General features: G+C 48.9%; 1 protein-coding gene across 1 annotated transcript in view; it reads left to right on the top strand.

The window, feature by feature from the left end:
• The window catches only part of CAPN5 (calpain 5), a 53,010-nt gene that overhangs the window by 13,532 nt on the left and 21,967 nt on the right, over positions 1-17,511 (top strand). Inside the window, exon 2 of the mRNA XM_064720509.1 lies at positions 2,269-2,445. Within this exon, the coding sequence (XP_064576579.1) occupies positions 2,284-2,445 (162 nt within the window). The 5' untranslated portion in view covers positions 2,269-2,283. The remainder of the gene's footprint in view (positions 1-2,268; positions 2,446-17,511) is intronic.

Below are 17,511 nucleotides of genomic sequence, written 5' to 3'. Positions count from 1 at the left end.
CCTCACTGTCACTCAAAAGCAGCTTGTTCAGTGCCAGATGTCCCCATGACCTCCCTGGGTAAATCTCTTATTTTTCACCCCTTCCTCTGCTGGAGATCTGAAGGCCAGTGCCTTCCCTGGCCCTCTTAGCAGGGTGGATTGGACTGCTGGGTGCATTCCCTGACTGCCCAATGAGGCTGCCAGCCTTTCCACAAGGAGTAAATTTGGTGTATTATTTGGGGGTTTATGTGACCGTGTTCACAGGGGTCTAAGGATGAGGGAAGAGACAGGGATCTGATTCCTTGTTTCAGAAAGCTTGAGTCATTGTTTTATGATATACACTACATTAAAACTATACTAAAAGAATAGAAGAAAGGATTTCATCAGAAGGCTAGCTAAGAATAGCATAAGAAGGAATGATAACAAAGGCTTGTGTCTCGGACTGAGAGTCCGAGCCAGCTGGCTGTGATTGGCCATTAATTAGAAACAACTGCATGAGACCAATCACAGATGCACCTGTTGCATTCCACAGCAGCAGATAACCATTGTTTACATTTTGTTCCTGAGGCCTCACAGCTTCTCAGGAGAAAAAATCCTAAGGAAAGGATTTTTCAGAAAATATCATGGCTACAGGTTTATATCAGGCCATTTATTTTTAAGGCTTTTCTGAGGGCAGGTGATCCACTTGGGCCTCTTTGTGTCATCTGGGATGCTACAAAGCATCTGGTACTGATGGGAGGGAGAAAATCCCCACGAGCTGCTTTTGCAATTCCTCCTCAATAGCACAGACCTGTGGAGCAGCCAGCAAGGGGATTATTTTGGGTTCACTTAAGCTCTGAGTGATGAGCACTTGTGCTGCTAATCAAGCTGATAAATGTTGTCAATTAAAACCTGTGCTTTGCTCTTCAGCTTTCCATTAGTCAAGTGTTTTTGTCTCTCCCAGAGGAGAGAAGGCTGGCTGGGTGGGCAATGCTCCTGGATCATCAGAATGGGCATTAGTTAGCTCTCAGACACCTACTTTCCTTCTGCTAATCCTAGTGGCTCATTAACATGGGATGTCACACTGCTGCTTAAATTGGTGCCAGCCATCAGTGGTCAAATAATCCTTGGGATTTTGGGTGCTTACAAATTAGCTGCTTCTGATTAGCCATTATCACAACTTCATTATCCCACCGCGTATTGTGATACCACAGCAAGCATATGGTTTCTATATGTCTCACCAGGAGGGATGAGAGGTCAGCCCGCTGGGTGCATCCACCCACTGGATGGAGCACCCTTAGTTTTACCATGTTGGAGACTAAAGCTGGGATTATGTCACTTAGGAGCGTGCTTTAGCAGTGGGCTTGGCACTGCTGGGTTGGTGCATAGGTGACCTTAGAGGTCCTTTCTGACCTGAATGATTCCATGCTTCCATGGTTTTGTAGCACAAACATTCCCATTTCTTTAGGAAACCACACTAGATATTTCCAGACTGAGGTCACTAATGGCCAGCTTTTGAAAAAGGACATCCCATTTTGGGGAGAGATAAGGAGTGTACATAGCTGTTAAAAATAAATACAGAGAAACTTTACGGAAGGAGTTCTGGAAGAAGTCTGTGATTAGGTAGTGGGGAGCTATGCAGAGCACTCCTTTTCCTTATGCCTGAGCAAAGGGGTTGGTACCAGTGACCGAAAGGCAGGGGTGGTGGAGAAGTGCTGAGCTCTCTCTGGGGGGCATTTGAGCAATGGTTTCCTGCTGTTGTCTGGGTTGCTAAATGCACATCTCTGCCCTGGAAGCAAGACGCTTGTCAGGAAAGAATAATTAATCCAGAAACACGCAGTGCTCTGCCAGGAGACCTTTTTTTTAATTAAAAACCAATCTGATAAAGTCTGCTGAGAAATTGGTGCCTCTGACAAAATCATGAAACGCACAGTTTTGCGAGTTGAGGCTCTGTGGTGGGGGTGCTCTGGGTAGGGCTCAGCCCCCACAGCTGTGCACACCCATCTTGCAGGGGGTGTCCCTTCCTCCTTTGCCTCTGAGGGCTGTGTTTTTCCCAAATTAGTTAGAAATTTGTTGGGAAGCAGGGCACCAGTTATTATCTACTGCTATGCCTGGTTTGGTGTCGTTTTGCCAGCTTGGGGGATAAATGGGAGTCCCCAACCCAGACGGATCAACAAGGTACTCTTGGGCTCAGAGCTGGTTGTCTTCAGCCACCATATCTTGGTGCTACCCCTCAAGAGTGGCAGAGGAGGGTTGAGTGTCCCTGGGCAGCCCGTGCCCCATCTCATTGCTGCTCTGCCTGTCCTCCAGAGCCGGTGGGGAAGGATGTTTTCCTCAGTGAAGCCCTACGAGAACCAGCGCTACGCCTCGCTGAAGAAGGAGTGCCAGCGGCGGAAGCAGCTCTTCGAGGACCCGCTCTTCCCCGCCAACGACGACTCCCTCTTCTACAAGTCAAGGATTCAGGGCATCCAGTGGAAGCGACCCAAAGTAAGTGCCCCATCTCCTTGCCCCTCAGCACTGCTTCCTACCATCTCTGCTCTCAGGTGTCCCTAAAAACGCACAGTGCGCCCTTTACCAAGGCTGTCAAGCCCCAGTCAACATCTCCTCTCCCCAGCAACATTTAATATTTACCCAGACCTGATATTGTGAGCCTCTAGGGTGCCAGGCAGACCTGCTGCACTCAGGTCCAAGCTTCTCTGCATCCAGTGAGGTCTAAGAGCAAAGGAGGCTTTTCTGTGACTCATTTCCCCCATGCATAAACCAGAGAGATGGTTTGCAGCTGGGTTGGTGTTGTGTACTCCTGTAAGGCTGGTGGGTCCAGCAAGGCAGAGTGTTATCTCTGAATCACAGAATGGTTTGAGCTGGAAGAGACCTTAAAGAATTAGTTCCAACCCTCCTGCCAAGGACAGGGACACGTTCCACTGGAATACTCTTGGTGGTCCATTTGGAAGGGGAAAAGAAGATAAGCTTTGGGTAGGTGAGATGGTTTTGGGATCTTTGGGGGAGAGGGTGGTTATACCCATCCTTCCTCTTCTGTGCAAAAACCTCTGTGCTGCTGTGTCTGTCATGAAGGTAGGCTGCAGGAGGCTGGGGATGACATTGCCTGTCCCCAGCATTGCCAGTCCCTCTTCTGCTGTCCTCAGTGCCAGCCCAAAGGATACACATCAGGACCTGCGGGCAGTAGGGGGAATTTGTATGTCTTATGGCTGTCTGCTTGGAGTTGCCCATGAGTGCAGTGCTCTTGACTGCCACGAAGCATAAGGAGTCCCAGGGAGCTGTGATAATTGTGGCTGGGGAGTGGCAGTATCCCAGCATCTCACACACCAGGGTTTTCTTCCCTCCCTGTGGGGAGCAGCAGCCCTCTCTGCCCAGCCTGTCCTTTTCCACACGTGACTTGGTGGCATTTGAGTGTTGTGGGGGTGCCTGAGCTGCCGTCATTGTCTTTGCCCCCGCTGACAGCCCAGAAAATCAGCTGGCATTGCCCAAAACAGTGCTGTGTCTGTCTGGGCGAGGGCCGTCTGGAGGGGGTGCACAAAAGGCTTTGTGTGCAGGGAGAGAAGGAGCTGAACTGACTCTTGTTGTGTGGCCAGAGGGGCTGAGCCCTCCAGCATCCCAGTGGGCTCCTTGTGGGAGGATACCTCACTTCCCTCTGCTCTGCCTTTGTGTCTTCCACTCCAGCTCTGCCTGGACGCTGGATTTGTGCAAAGCCCTGTGTGTCTTTTAGTTTGTTCCCCTTGTCTGCTGGAAGGAAAAGAGGCTTTGTGCACAGCTGCCTTCTGAACACAGGGCTGACATGGTTTGGTCTCACTGTGGGGGCCAGCATGAATACACTGTGCACATCCCATTTGTACAGCAGGCAGGTGATAGCTGAGACTTTCTAAACAACTTTCTCTGGGATTAAAAGGTGGGGATCTATTTGATACTCCCTTGCTGATTTGCAGTCAGGTTACACACATTACTTCAGCTCCATGTCTAGAGACAGAGGGTGGGATCCCTTTGCAGAGGGACAAAGATTCCTTGTGTTCTGCTGAGCATCTCAGAGCTTTTCTCCATCTGCTTTTCTGCCTTTCATCTCACTTGCAGCCCTTGGTGTTCAGGCAGGTATTATCCTTTTGCTGCCTTGCTCTGCAGAGCATGAGTTCGTGAAAGCTAAGAAAGCTTTCTGAACCTCATCTGCAAGGTGTCATACTCACCTAGTTCAGACCCATCCCTGCTGAAACAGAGAGTGAACTCAGACTTTTTCCAGTCATCCTGCAGTTTCATAGGATCATAGAACTGTTTGGGTAGGAGAGGATCATTGAAGCAATTTGCATAGAATGTTGGACCAGGGCTCTTTCTGGCATGGGCTGTCAGTGGGAATGGAAGCTGGAAGTGGGTCCCATGTGCCAGCAAGGTCCTGTGGCTTAGCAAGGCACAGAGGTGGTCCTTGTTTTGCTGCCTGTGCGCCAGATAAAGGGAATTTTGCCAGCAGTTTGTGTGCCAGAAGGAATGCATGCTCAGCAGTGGCAGACTCATGATGCCTCTGTCTGGTTGGATTGTTTGATCCAACCCGCTCAGCTGCCTTGACCACAGAATCACCATTAAAAAAAGAATATGAGCTCACACCTGCCCTGTTTGCTGCTGAAGTTTCGAGAAACCTCTTTCTCAAAGGCCTTTCTCTATGTTCTTTCTCTCAATTGTTCATTTCAGCAAAAGTAACTCAATTTCACAGGGAGAATTGCTTTGTGCCAGCAGAAAATGCAAAATGACATTTTTAGTTGCTGGACCTGATTCTGCCTGAATTCACACTGGCTTTCCAAGGGAGGGAGTCCAGGAAAAATCCCAGCATCTTCTGCAAGAAAGCAATCACTATCAGCTTTTCCAAGTTAATGCAGGATTCAGTAGAGTCCGAAATGTCCATGAAGCTTAAATCAACTGTTCTGCTTGTGTGCTATTGAATGGCATGGTGCAGTTATTAAACCACAGAAACATCTTGTTTCTATTACAACCAGCAAATCTTATCTTAGGCAATCACAGTTAAATCTCTTTCAGAACAAAACAAGTAGTGATACTCCCAGCTTTTGGCAGATGCTGTTTTGGGGATTGCCTTACCAAGAAATGGAATCCCCAGTCCCAGGAATACTGTTTACAGGGAAGGGATGTTGTGCACACACTTTTATCTCTCAGGGCCATGGCCATGGGTTGTTCTGGAGTGTTTGAGGTAAAACTGTGATAAAACATAAGAGCTCATAGTGTCTCTGGCTTTGCTGTGAGAACAGAGTGGGTGGAGAATGGAAATAAATGCTGTCCACTATTAAAAACAACCACTTGCTTTCTCAGAAAAGTTGTCATCTGTGATCTAGGGAAAGAAATCAGACTTAGGAGATAAACTGTACCCTGAGAAGCTGTAGCTGCTGTATTCCTGGAAGTGTTCAAGGCTGGGTGGATGGGCTTTGAGCAATGTGGTCTAATGGAAGGTGTTCCTGGCCACAGCAGGGCAGTCAGAACTATGTGATCTTGAAGGTCCTTCTGAATGAAAACCATTCTGTGATTTTTCAGATAAAGCACTTGCATGTGAAAAGCAACCACAGTGAACTCGCTGGGGTGCTGGGAATGTGCTTTGGCAGAGGCAGGATCTCATTTCCTCATACTTCCGTGGTGCTAGTACGGATCTAAACAGTTCGTCCTCCATGTGTGCATCTCTGCCTCCCCAGCTGTGCTTCCAGCATCCTCCCTGTTCCTCCATGCACTCCCAAAGCTTGAGGCTGCTTTGGCAAAAAAACCCCAGCAAAACAACAAAACCCCCAATCTCTGCAGTGCTTTCCCTTTTGTTTGTGGTTTTTCTGGGCAGAGAGGAAAGGGAGAGGATGAGGAACAGTTCTGGTCCCTTCCCTGGTCAGGCTGTTTTGCTTCAACTTCCTCCTGCATCCGGCACTGCAGCCTTTCCTGGAACGGGCTCAGCCTTATTATTTCCAGCAGGGTGTCCTCCCTCCCTCCCTGCTTTCCTTGGCCTCCAGCCCTGCTCTGGATGCCAGATCTTTGCAGAGGGAGCAGCTGTTTGAGCCCTCTAATCGTGTTTTGGCTCCGGTGGTTGTTTGCTGGACGCCTTCGTGATGCGGCCCGGCGAGGCCAGGAAGCCAATTACTGGAGTGCTTCGGAGGGAGGGAAACCACAGCATCAGCCTGGGCAGGGAAGGGGGTCCTGGAGAGCCCTGTCCAGTGAATCCACTTAAAAACAAAGCTGGCTGCTTGTTGCCTTGCCAAAGCAGAGTTTGGAGATCACTCAGGCAGCATCAGCAGCTCCTTTTGGCAGCAGCGCTCGGCTGCTGCATTAGAAGTGAAGCAGAACTTTTGAGCTTAGCTCAAATCCCAACACCTTGCTTGAAACTTCTTTCCCTTGTGCTCTGTATGCTGCCGTGCAAAGGAGAGGGAAATCTGTATCCAGCAAGTAGTACCACCGCCAGTGGAAATCTCAGCCTGGTCCTCAAGCTGAGTTTTGCCCTCTCCTTTTGGGACAGGAGTGCTGGCAGCACACCTTGGAAGTGAGAGGTTTGGTCTGTGCTTTGGGTGAGCTGGTCTGGATGGCTGGGAGGTGGGTAAATAAGAAGGGGTGGCACAAAGATGAGTAGAAGGGGGTGCAGGATGGATGGCAAAAATAAGGGGAGATTTGGGGCATCTGCTGTGTCTGTTGATTCCCTGTGGAAAAAATGATGATGATGTAAGGTAGAAGAGACTCATCTACCCTGTGGGGAAAGAGTTAATCTCTTCTAATCATCACTGTCCCAAGTTCTTTCCTTGGGTACAGAGGGCTTCCATGATGCCATGGGATTGCTGCAGGCTTTGGTTAGGGTCTGTCTTTAACACCTCTGGGCCTTACCCAGGGCTTGTTTTCTCTCTGCAGCAAGAGGGACACTGGGTTCAGGTTCAGCCTGCCAAGCTATGACCTGCTGCTGGGATGGGTCACTAGCCAGGACAAATTTGGGCATCACTGCACCTGTGGGAAGCAAATGAAGCCTGGTGGATGTGGCATCCACAGCTTCTCAGGACAACCTGGTCCAGTGTCTCACCACTCTCACAAGGAAGAATTTCTTCTTAATACCTAATCTAAATCTACCCTGTTTCACCTTAAAGCCATTCTCCTTTGTCCTGTCATGCAGGATACAGTACATCCATTGTCTCCTGGACTGGATGCTGTTGTCTTTGGAGGAGGTGCTGCAGGATGGGAGAGCATCTCTTAGCTTACATCATGCACAGGTGTGATGTTGAACTGCAGGAGCTGCATGCTCTGGTCCTTCAGCTCTTCCCAGGCAGCAAGGCTGAGCATGGAGATGGTGTTTTCCTCCCTGTTCTGGGAGGCAGGTGGGCTGCTGTGTGCTGAGTGTATTCCTGTCCAAGCAGTGTCACAGTGACTGTGTGGCTTAAGGTCACCTGTGGTCATTGTTGAGCCTGAGCTGCATCCCTGCACTGTGAGCTCAAGCCTGGATGGTTGCAACCACCAGAGAAACTCTCTTGGATGAAGTGTACACCCTCCCAATCTTCAGGGGAAGAGTTTTTTCCTCCATACCTGCTTCTCAGTATTTTTATCTCTCTCCAGTATTTAGTTGCAAGCGCTGAATTAGCTCTGCAGGAATTAATTGTCAGGGGAGATTGTCGCTGATTAAAGAGCATAAAGGTAGATTCTTGCAAAATGGTAATGCTATTATGCCTGGATGAGGGCAATGTCATTTGGAGGGGAAAGCCTGAGAGATTAGTTGTGGGGGAGAAAGACAGGCCAGGTGTTTTGGGAAAAATTATGGAAGCAGGAGATCTTAGGGCACTAGGACCATGGCATTTTCACCCCTAGTATGGCACTGGAGAGACATGCTCTCAGTCACAGCCCTGAGATTTTTTCCCAGACAGACAAGTGTTGCGGTGTGTTGTAATGTCCTGTTTTAGACTTCCGAGTCCCTTCCCAGGTGTGCCCATACCTCTCTCCCTTCCCCCTTGCCCCCTTGCTGAGTGAGTCCTGTCAATCAGGCTTAACGTTCCAGGAAAGTCGTCGTGTGGTTGGTCAAGTTCAAAAGATGCCCCTATGCCCAGAGGTCATTGGCCTGTCTAGGTGTCATCCTCCCCTGAGACCCTGCCCCTTCCCTCCCCCTCCCCCGGGAGCTTAAAAAGGTAACAAGACCATGTGCTCGCGATTCTGTTGGAGCTGTTGCCAAGATTCAGACCTCTGTGACCATGGAATAAAGCTCTGGATATTAACCCTCCAGCAGAATCCATCTCCTTTTCCTCCTCACCATCGCCTGAAGCCTTCCCTCCTAAGGTAAACGGAGTTCCTAACAAGCCTGGACTTGTTCGGCTGCCCAGCTACGATCACCAGCAAGCTAAAGGTGTCTCTGGGGTGATACACCACAGTTGCTGCCTTTGGCCTAGCAGCAAGGGTCAGACTGGCCCAGGCACAATCTACCTTGGGATTCGTATTCCAATAGACAAGAGAAATCTTGTTTTAGAAACCAAGACAATAGGATTTTTCAATAGCCATTCCCTGCCTTCCTGGTATATGCCTACTGTGACTTCTGTATCCATTCACAGAACCATAGAATGGTTTGAGTTGGAAGGGATCCTAAAGATCTTCTAGTTCCTTGGGCAGGGACACCTTCCACTAGACCAGAGTGCTCAGAGCCCCATCCAGCCTGGCCTTCAACACTTGCAGAGATGGGGCATCCACAACTTCTGAGGACAGCCTGCTCCAGTGTCTCACCATCCTAACAGGGAAGAGTTACTTCCTAATACCTAATCTAAATCTGCCCTATTTCACCTTAAAGCCATTCTCCCTTGTCCTGTTATGCAGGGTACATTGTGTCCATTGTCTCCTGGACTGGATGCTGCTGTCTTTGGCAGAGGTGCTGCAGGATGGGAGAGCATCTCTTACCTCCACTCTTCTTTACATTATTAAGCACTTAGCTCTTTTCTCTTGCTGTATGAGGGTTATACAGTCAATCCCCTTGGGGGTTTCCTGGAAGGGGAAAGGAGTCAATGAACTAATTCACTAAAAGCAGGACCAGCACTTCCCTGCCCACAAGTTTCTGCACTAAAAGGTCATTTCCCCAGTGTGTAGTGCAGGCTGGGAAGCTGGCAGAAACACAAGAGTGAAGATAATGGGGAGGACAGAGGTTAGGTTCTTGCAGTTCTTTGCTCTCTGAAGTTCACAAGATTTAGCAGAGAGGCACTTACACTGGCAATGGGGTGCAAAAACCTTCTGGTGTCCCACTTGGAGGTGTTTCTTCCAGAAATACTAAAATACTAACTGCTGTGCTCCAGAGGTGTCTTTACTGAGCTTTCTGCAGTGTCTTGGCCTGTCTCTCTCAGTTTTGGTCTCTTCCAAAGAATGCTTGGGGTTAGTGTTGACACTGGGGCCCCTCTGTGCTGCTGGATTGACTGAGAGATCATCTCCTCTGAACAGAGTCAACAGACTATGCCTGGGGTCCATCACAGGGGTTAAAATCCTTCCAGACCTTTGCATTTCTTGTCTTAAGAATTTATGAGCCGCTTGCCTGTTAATTTATCTGCTGTTTTCAGTAAAACTGCAGATGATTGCCAGTCTGGATGTTCCTTGCCAGGAAAAGATTTGATCATCATTTTATGCAATCTCTGAATTGACCTTGTTTTTACATTTTTTAAGCCATTCATAGGCTACTCCATCCCTCAAGGATGGACAAGAGATTCATTGTTCTTATTTGCACTTCTTTTAAAAGGTCTCTGCTCCCATTAGATGTGATGCTGACCCTGGCTGTGTTCCAGCAGGTCTCGCCAGATCCTCCCAGGGCCACGGCCTCATGGTGCCAGGCAAGCACACTCTCCCCCTTAGCCCTGGAGGGAACTGGAGTTGATAAGCTGCTTGGCACTAGTGCAGCCTTGGATAAGAAATTTCCAGCCAGTCTGCTCTGTCCTCAGCATCAGAAGGACACGGCCTTAAAAGCAAAAGTGATGGTAAAATCCCTGGATTAGATTCATGGCGTGCTTCTAAGTGCAGCTGCGTGTTGGGGACAAGAAATTACTGTATTGGTAATGAGGAAGAGCAGAATAGCAGAGGGTGTCACAGAAAGGAGTCCTGGCCATTCACTGCCTCTGAGCTCCATGGCAGGGAATGTGCAAATCCTCCCTCCCAGACTGGGCTCTGGGGTCGTGGAGGGGCGCATTTGTCCTGTGGAGCAATTGCAGAGCTGCTTGTCACAGAACCACAGAGTGGTTTGGTTTCAAGACCACCTAGTTCCATCCTCCCTGCCATGGGAGAGATATCTTCCACTGGATGCACCTGGTTGCTCAGTGTTCAGGGAACTTCCCTGTGCAGCCATCCAGGGGCCACTCTGGCAGTCACACTCCCCCCACCCGCGCTGGGACCAAGCCCCCTTTGTAGGGTGAGACAGTGGGTGCCCCACTTGGCTCCCTGCACTCATGGTGAGAGCAGGTTTCCTTACTGTGACCCCAGCTTTCCCAGAACAGAGTTTCAGAGATCTGGATCATTAAAACTATTTCATCTTGGTGCAGTGATAGAAAAATAGCCTGAGCTGGTGCCTCTGAGGAAGGACCCTGAACAAAGGAAAACCTTATGTTTTTATCCTCTCGCAGTCCAAGCATGGGAATGCCTGTAGGGTCTCCTAGTGTCTCCTAGGTCACGAGGGTGGGACACAGGTGCCCTTTGTTCCTTGGTCAGCAGTTCACAGCCTCTTGTTTCAGGCTTGGGCTCCCTCTCCCCAGAGCTCACACTGCAGCTGCTCACCAAGATACCTGCACTGAATGTGTTCCTCACCACTCAAAGCCCTATCCAACCTTTCCCAGGGATGGGGCATCCACAGCTTGTCTGGGAAACCTGTGCCAGTGCCTCACCATCCTCACAGGAAAGAATTTCTTTCTATTTTCTAACTTAAGCTTGATTTTATTCAGTTTAAAGCCATTCAAGCCATTCCTCCTTGTCCTGTTACTTCATGCACGCTGTCCAGCTCTCTTGGAGCTTTTTTAGGCACTGGTGGGAGCTCTAAGGTCTCCTTGGGTCCTTCTTGTCCACAGACTGCACAACTCCAACTCTCTCAGCCTATCTTCATAGCAGAGCTGCTTCAGCATTCCAAGCATCCTCTGGACTTGTTCCAGCAAGCAAGATCCATGTCCTCCATCCCAGAGCTGGATGCAAGCTCTGAATCAGCCAAGGCTTTTAATCTTGGTGCAGGCTGGGAGTTTCTGCACTGCCCGTGAGCTCTAATCTATGAGCCCTCAGAGAGGATGGGATTTTGGGAGAGAGGATGGGATTTTGGGGTGATTTGCCGATGTTAAGGGCAGGTGTTCTTGCTGGAGCAAGTGCCTTTCACTGAAGCTCTTGAAAAGATTTGATCAGGCATGGTGCTGCCTCTTGCAGAAGGAAAATAAAATACAGAGAGTGTAAGTGTGTGTGTGAGTGTGCAATGCGTGCGTTTGGGAGTGAGTGAGTGGGTGAGTGTGTGTGAGTGGAAATATAAAACAATGCTTCTTTGGTATTTCTGGATCTTTGTGAAGAAACCACTGCTCAGTGATGCATTTCTCCCAGTCCCCACCCAAGAAGGAAAAGGATGAACAAACTATCTTAATGGAGAGTGGTCATGGGTGGTTAAATTTTGACTGTGGTTTGAAGCAAATGCCACTGACAGAGTTACATAAGAATTAATGTCCCTTCTCCCAGTTAGCAGAAGCTCATGACTCCACATCTCTAGAGGGTGGTTTTCTCATAAAACAGGATTCTGTTTGTAAAGCTACACCCAGTGTATGAATAACCAGAATAGGCGTGGGCTGGAAGTAGTTTCTTTAAATGGCTTAAACTCATGATAACCTCATTTTTCATAATCTTTGCATACTCAGGGATTAATTTAGATTGTAGTGAGGTCAAGTCCTGTTTTTGAATGGAGGTGCTATGAATGGGACACAATCACAAACCAAAGGGTATTTCCTTGCCCTGGGAGAAGGAAATGGAGAGAGTATGGCTCAAGGGGTGTGGGAGGTGTCCCCACAGAAAAGCAGTTTGGAGATTTTGATCTGAGATATGCACAATGGAGTGTGGAGGTAGTTTTCCTTTGCAGCTTCCAGTTCTTTTCCCATCAATAACTTGGCTCTTTGGTTAATTAAAAACAAACAAACAAAACCAACAGAAAACCCCTGCACAATTTAGATTTCTAAATCCTGTTTTAGAAGACTGGTTTTCACTAGGACACAGGATTTGGGGTTCAGGCAGAGCAGCTGCTGAATTATGTTTCTTGGAGGCAGAAACAGTGCAGCTGAGCTCGTGGCCACATCAGCTTGCTCAGGATTTCACTGGCTGGGTTTGGACCATTCCTCCTGAGATACTGAAGTGTTTCACAGCAGGACTTGCTTGGATAGGCTCCTCCCTTTCCTCCAGCATGGCCCCACCTCTGCATCCTTCAGGGTGGGGACTGATGGCTCAAAAGTGGTGCAAGATGGGGAGCATCCTCAGGGCTCCTGCCTGTGGTGGGTGGTCCCTCACTTGTACCTGCATGACCGTGATCCTCCAGGTCTGGGGCTTCATGCTCACAGTTTCAAGCCAAGCAGTTCCTCTATTGGAGGTTAAACCTCGCAACTGAAAGTGTTGGAGCAACTGAGAGCATGGTGTGCCATGTGGGAGGGCAAACTTTGGGTGTGGGTGTACTTTAAATTCTCAATACTGCCAAACCAGGGTTGCAAGTTGGTTGCCAAAGGTTGCCAAACCAAGGCTGCAAGTCCTTCCCAGGGGAAGGGGGTCAAGGGAGATCTGTAGGAGAGCTCGACTGGGATGTGATGGAGGGTGGGGGAACTTGGGTGAAGGTGGCCAGCAGCACTGTGCTGAGTCAGAGAGGTCTATCTGTCAGAGGAGTTAAACAGCCTTGGGAGCTTACTTCCTTCCTCTTCCTCACATGTCCTCTCACTGCTCTGAGCATCCCATCCACAGTTTGTCAGTGAGCCATGTGAAGACTTTCCTGCTTTGGCAGTGACTTCTGCAGCCCTCGGGGCTCTTGGTGTCCAGGGAGCTTTTTTTTCCTTAGTGGTGGCTCTGCCACCCGATGAAAGCACTTGCTGTGGGAGAGGTGGACTGGGGAGGGCTGTGTCTGGATGAGTGGTGATGCTAAAAGCCAGGCTGTGCCAGCCTCTGCATCAGTCTTGGCTGGGTAGAGACTGAAGAAGTCCTGGATGGAGTAATGGTGAGACTTCCCAAGAGTGCTTCCCTGGAAAGGGCATGTGGGAGGAATGACAGGTCTGGAGTCTCCTTCCAATCCCTCTCCATCTACTCCTGGGGAAGTGCAGTGCTCTCATAGCCTCTTGTCTCTCCACCTCTCATTGATTTATCCTTTTTTGGCTGCCTTTGTACTTTGGATACCCGGAAGATAAAACTGCAGAGGGACCTGATAAGGTCCTGCAAACTGACCTTTAGATCTTGTTTGCCTCTGTCCCCGCTCTTCCTGGTGCCAAAACAAACACTGCCCCCAGTCTTCCTGGTGCCGGAACAAATGCCATTGCATGATGCTGTGATTCACAAACTGAGTCAAGGAGTTTGTGGGGGGCGTGTGTTTTTGGATGCCTCCCTTCACAAGCAAGTCCTGTTTGCTGTGGGTGGAGTGTCCAGTGCTCTGTGCTGGTGCTGAGATGGTGTGGGAGCTGATAACAATACAAATGTGTACACACTGAGGTACTGTGAGTGGATGAGCATTAGGGATGCCTGACTGAGGCAATACAAACCCCCACAAACAGTTCTGTAGGGTGTAGATATTCCCAGCTAAGCCTACGCTCCTTCCATGTGCGTGAAGCTGATCTGCCAAGTATATTTTTTTTAGTAGAGCCTGTAGTGACAGGACAAAGGGATAATGGCTTTAAACCGAAAAAGGATGGATCAAAAGTAGATATTACAATACAATTTTTTTATTGTGAGGGTGATGAGGCACTGTCACAGGTTGCCCAGAGAAGCTGTGGCTTCCACATCCCTGAAAGTGTTCAAGGCCAGGTTGGATGAGATTTGAGCAACCTGCTCTAGTGGAAGGTGTCCTTGCCTATGGCAGGGCGTTGGAGAGAAATGATCTTTAAGGTCCCTTCCAACCCAAACCACTCCCTGATTCTATAATCCTATATTAATCCATCTGAAAGCATAGACACCTGGTATTCTAAGTTCACCCTGTTTCCCTTTCCTTTGTCACCCTGGTGCAAATTTTATTAATTCCCCTTTTTTGCAAAATCACATCCCAGTTGCAGATACCTGCAGCAGGGCAACACAGGGACCTTTGTGTCTGCTGTGTCACCACTGCTTACCATGCCTGGGGGCCTCTTGCTCTCTTGTCTGTGTGAGTGACATTTAAGACAGGATCCTTTCGGTTCCCAGTTGCTCAGAAGGGAGGGAGGGAATGCAGCCGTTCTAACAGATTATTTTGCTGATTTTGCAAGTCTGAGTGAAGGCATTGTTCTGAAACAGCCAGGCTCTGCAATGAAATTAGACTAGTCTGTTCCTTACAAAATCTTGTTAGCAAAAAATGGTCCTGGCATGCAGCAGATGTTGCATCTCCCGTGGTTATTCCTCCTCCTGCCATAGCTTTTCCCTCCCCACATCTGGCTGGATGTGATCCAGATCCCCAGTCAATCTGAATCTCAGAAACCTGCACCAGGAAACATTTATGGTAAAACAGTCACCAATTATAAAGCAAATTAGAAAGTGATTTTCTCCTTACAGCCCTGTGTGGAACTGGAGTGGCTGGAGAAGGTGAGGAAGATATTTTCTGCTTTAAATGTATTTGAAAGAAAATTTTGTGCATTTTGGGGAAGTATCCGAAAAGGGAGAGCAGAGGGAAAGACCATGTGCTTTTGGGTGGGAAGCAAAAAGTACAAGATAATTGCTCTGATTGGGTATTTTTTTTTTTCCCTTAATGAACTTCAAAAACCGAAAGCCAGAGGGAGCAAACTGTTCCAATCTGGGCTCACATAAGCCAGACCTCTGCAATCAGCCCCTTATCGACAGGGACCTGCTCTGGCTCTGATTTCCACCTCTGTCCCACATCCATTGGAGGAGGGAGGATATGAATCATCAGAACTTTGAATCACTATTTTGGCCCTCTCCGTGTTATCAATCTGAATCATTCCATAGAACCATCCACACAGGCTTTCTCTAAATTGTGTTTTGTTGCCTGGAGCTCAGCAGGCATTTCAGCAGACAATTTTGGGGAGGGCAGATCCTCTCTGATGATGCTTGGGTTCCTTGCAATAACCATCTCCAGAAGTGTTCAAAGAACATGTAGGTGTGGCACTTGGCAACATAATCTAGTGGTGAACATGGAAATGTTGGATTAATGGTTGGCTTTGGTGATCTTAAGGGCTTTTCCAGCCTCAGTGATTCTTGGGATTTACTCCAAGACAGGTTCTCCTTAGGGGTAAAGAGACATGGATGGCTCCCTTGGCCAAGGTAGAGTTAAGAGCCACACATTAAAACCATTGCTTCCCTGCAGCCATGGCTTTTGGCTTCCCTTCCCTGTTCTGTCCTGCTCTCCATCTGTGTCCAGACCAGGAGCAACCAGGATCAGGCTGTGATAAATGAAGGACAGGATGGAGTTCCGGCCTGCTGGAGCCTCAAGTGGCAAGAGGCAGTTTGAGCTGGTTCTGCAGTGGCTGAAGCCTGAACCCAGGAGGCCCCAGGGTGTGTGTGGGTGTAGATGTTGGTGTGCTGCCCTCCCCTCTCTGGGTCATGGTGCTGGGAGGGTGACGTGCTGTTTGCTGCCTGGATAAATGTTATTGCTCACCTGGATTCTGTCTGCTGTGTGGCAGGGAGGGCAGGAAACCAAGGTTTTGACCTTCTCTGGTCTGGGAATCTCTGCTTCTCTCTTCTGTTTGCACATGCAAATCCCAGGCCCTGTAATTCCATCTGGCTGCAGAACAAGCTCCTTATCACTTTCAGCACTTTTCACAGGAAAAGGAGCACTAAATGTTCCAAAGCTTTTCTTGGCTTTTTGACCTAGTTCCCACTGGTATCTTGTCCATCAGCCACTTCTGTACGTAGGCATGGTGCTCCATGGCTCCGACTGTGCTCTGCATCACACACCAGGGCCCCACCGTGCTCCATGCAGTCCTGGGGCATTGCAGCCTGGCTTAAACAGTGCCTTGGTCCTTGGCTCCCACCTCAATACAGCCCGAAAGAATACAGGGAATGTCATCCCAGTGGATTGAGGCCACACAGTCTACACCAGGTATAAAATGTATGAGTGGAAACTCAGCATCTTCCATAGGGAAGAATCCAAGTAATTTAATATTGGTAAGCTCCAGTCTAAGGAATATGGCAGGGGGATTTCTGCTGGGGAGGCTGACCCATGGATGAGACTCATCCTGATAGAATCAGTTCCACAGCATTAGAACAAGAAGGCAATGCTGCCTTCCCCTTTGGAAGGATTGGATATTAGAAAACATTTCATCACTGAAAGGGTGTTCAAGAATTGGAACAGGGAAGCAGTGGAATCACCATCTCTAGAAATATTCAAGAAAAGTACAGATGTGGTGCTGAGAGACATGGTTTAGTGGTGGGCTTGGCAGTGCTGGGTGAATGGCTGGATTCCATGATCTTAGAGTCTTCTTAATGGTTCTGTGATTTTTCACTCTGGAGAAGGCTCAGGGGAATCTTAACAATGTCCATAAATACTGGAGAGCTGGGAATGAAGGAGACAGAGGCAGACTTCTCCGTGGTGCCCAGTGACAGCACAGGAGACAGTGTGTGCAAACTGAAAATCAGGAAATTCCATTTAAGTATGAGAAAAGACTGGATACTGTGAGGGTGGTCCAAAAACTGGCACAGGTTTCCCAGAGAGGTTGCAAAGTCTCCATTCCTGGAGATACTCAAAACCTGACTGAACACAGTCCTGAGCAACCTGCTGTAGCTGACCCTGCTTTGATTAGGGGTTGTGGAGTGGATGATATCCAGAAATTCCTTATAACCACATTGATTTGGTGTTTCTGTGCTTAGGATCACTGGGACTGGGCTCAGTCCCAGGGCTTGAGCGTGGTGTGTGGGCCTTCTGCAGGGGAGCATGGTAGCCCAGCTCTGCACTCCAGGGCAGACCTCACTGCAGCTTCTCAGTACTCGAGAGTGGCTTGTAAGAAAGGTGGGGACAAACCTTTTAGCAGGGCCTGTTGAGACGGGACAAGGAGTAGTGGTTTCAAACTGAAGGACAGTTGATTTAGGCTACCTATGAGGAAGAAGTTTTTTACAAAGAGGGTGGTCAGACACCGGCTCCGCTTGCCCAGAGAGGTGAGCGATGTACCAGCCCCAGGAAACACTCAAGGTCAGCTTGGACTGAGCTCTGAATAACCTGATCCAGTTGATGATGTCCTCACTTATTGGAGTAGATAGGCTTTAAGAGATTCCTTCCAACCCAGACCATTTTGTGTCTCTGTGTCTCCCCTGTGTAATACCAAGCAACTCCTTTACTGTAATCCTCATATCCCCCCAAGGGCAGAAGGGGCAGCTGTGGCCCTCAGATGGGATAGATAAAAAGCAGGATCACAAGGAGCAGATCTCACAGAGACCCCCAGCAGCGGACACATCCCCAGTGCT

The sequence above is a fragment of the Zonotrichia leucophrys genome, chromosome 1 (genome assembly GCF_028769735.1).
Source record: "Zonotrichia leucophrys gambelii isolate GWCS_2022_RI chromosome 1, RI_Zleu_2.0, whole genome shotgun sequence".
NCBI classification, from domain to species: domain Eukaryota; kingdom Metazoa; phylum Chordata; class Aves; order Passeriformes; family Passerellidae; genus Zonotrichia; species Zonotrichia leucophrys.
This window is presented reverse-complemented; position numbering and strand designations above follow the sequence as displayed.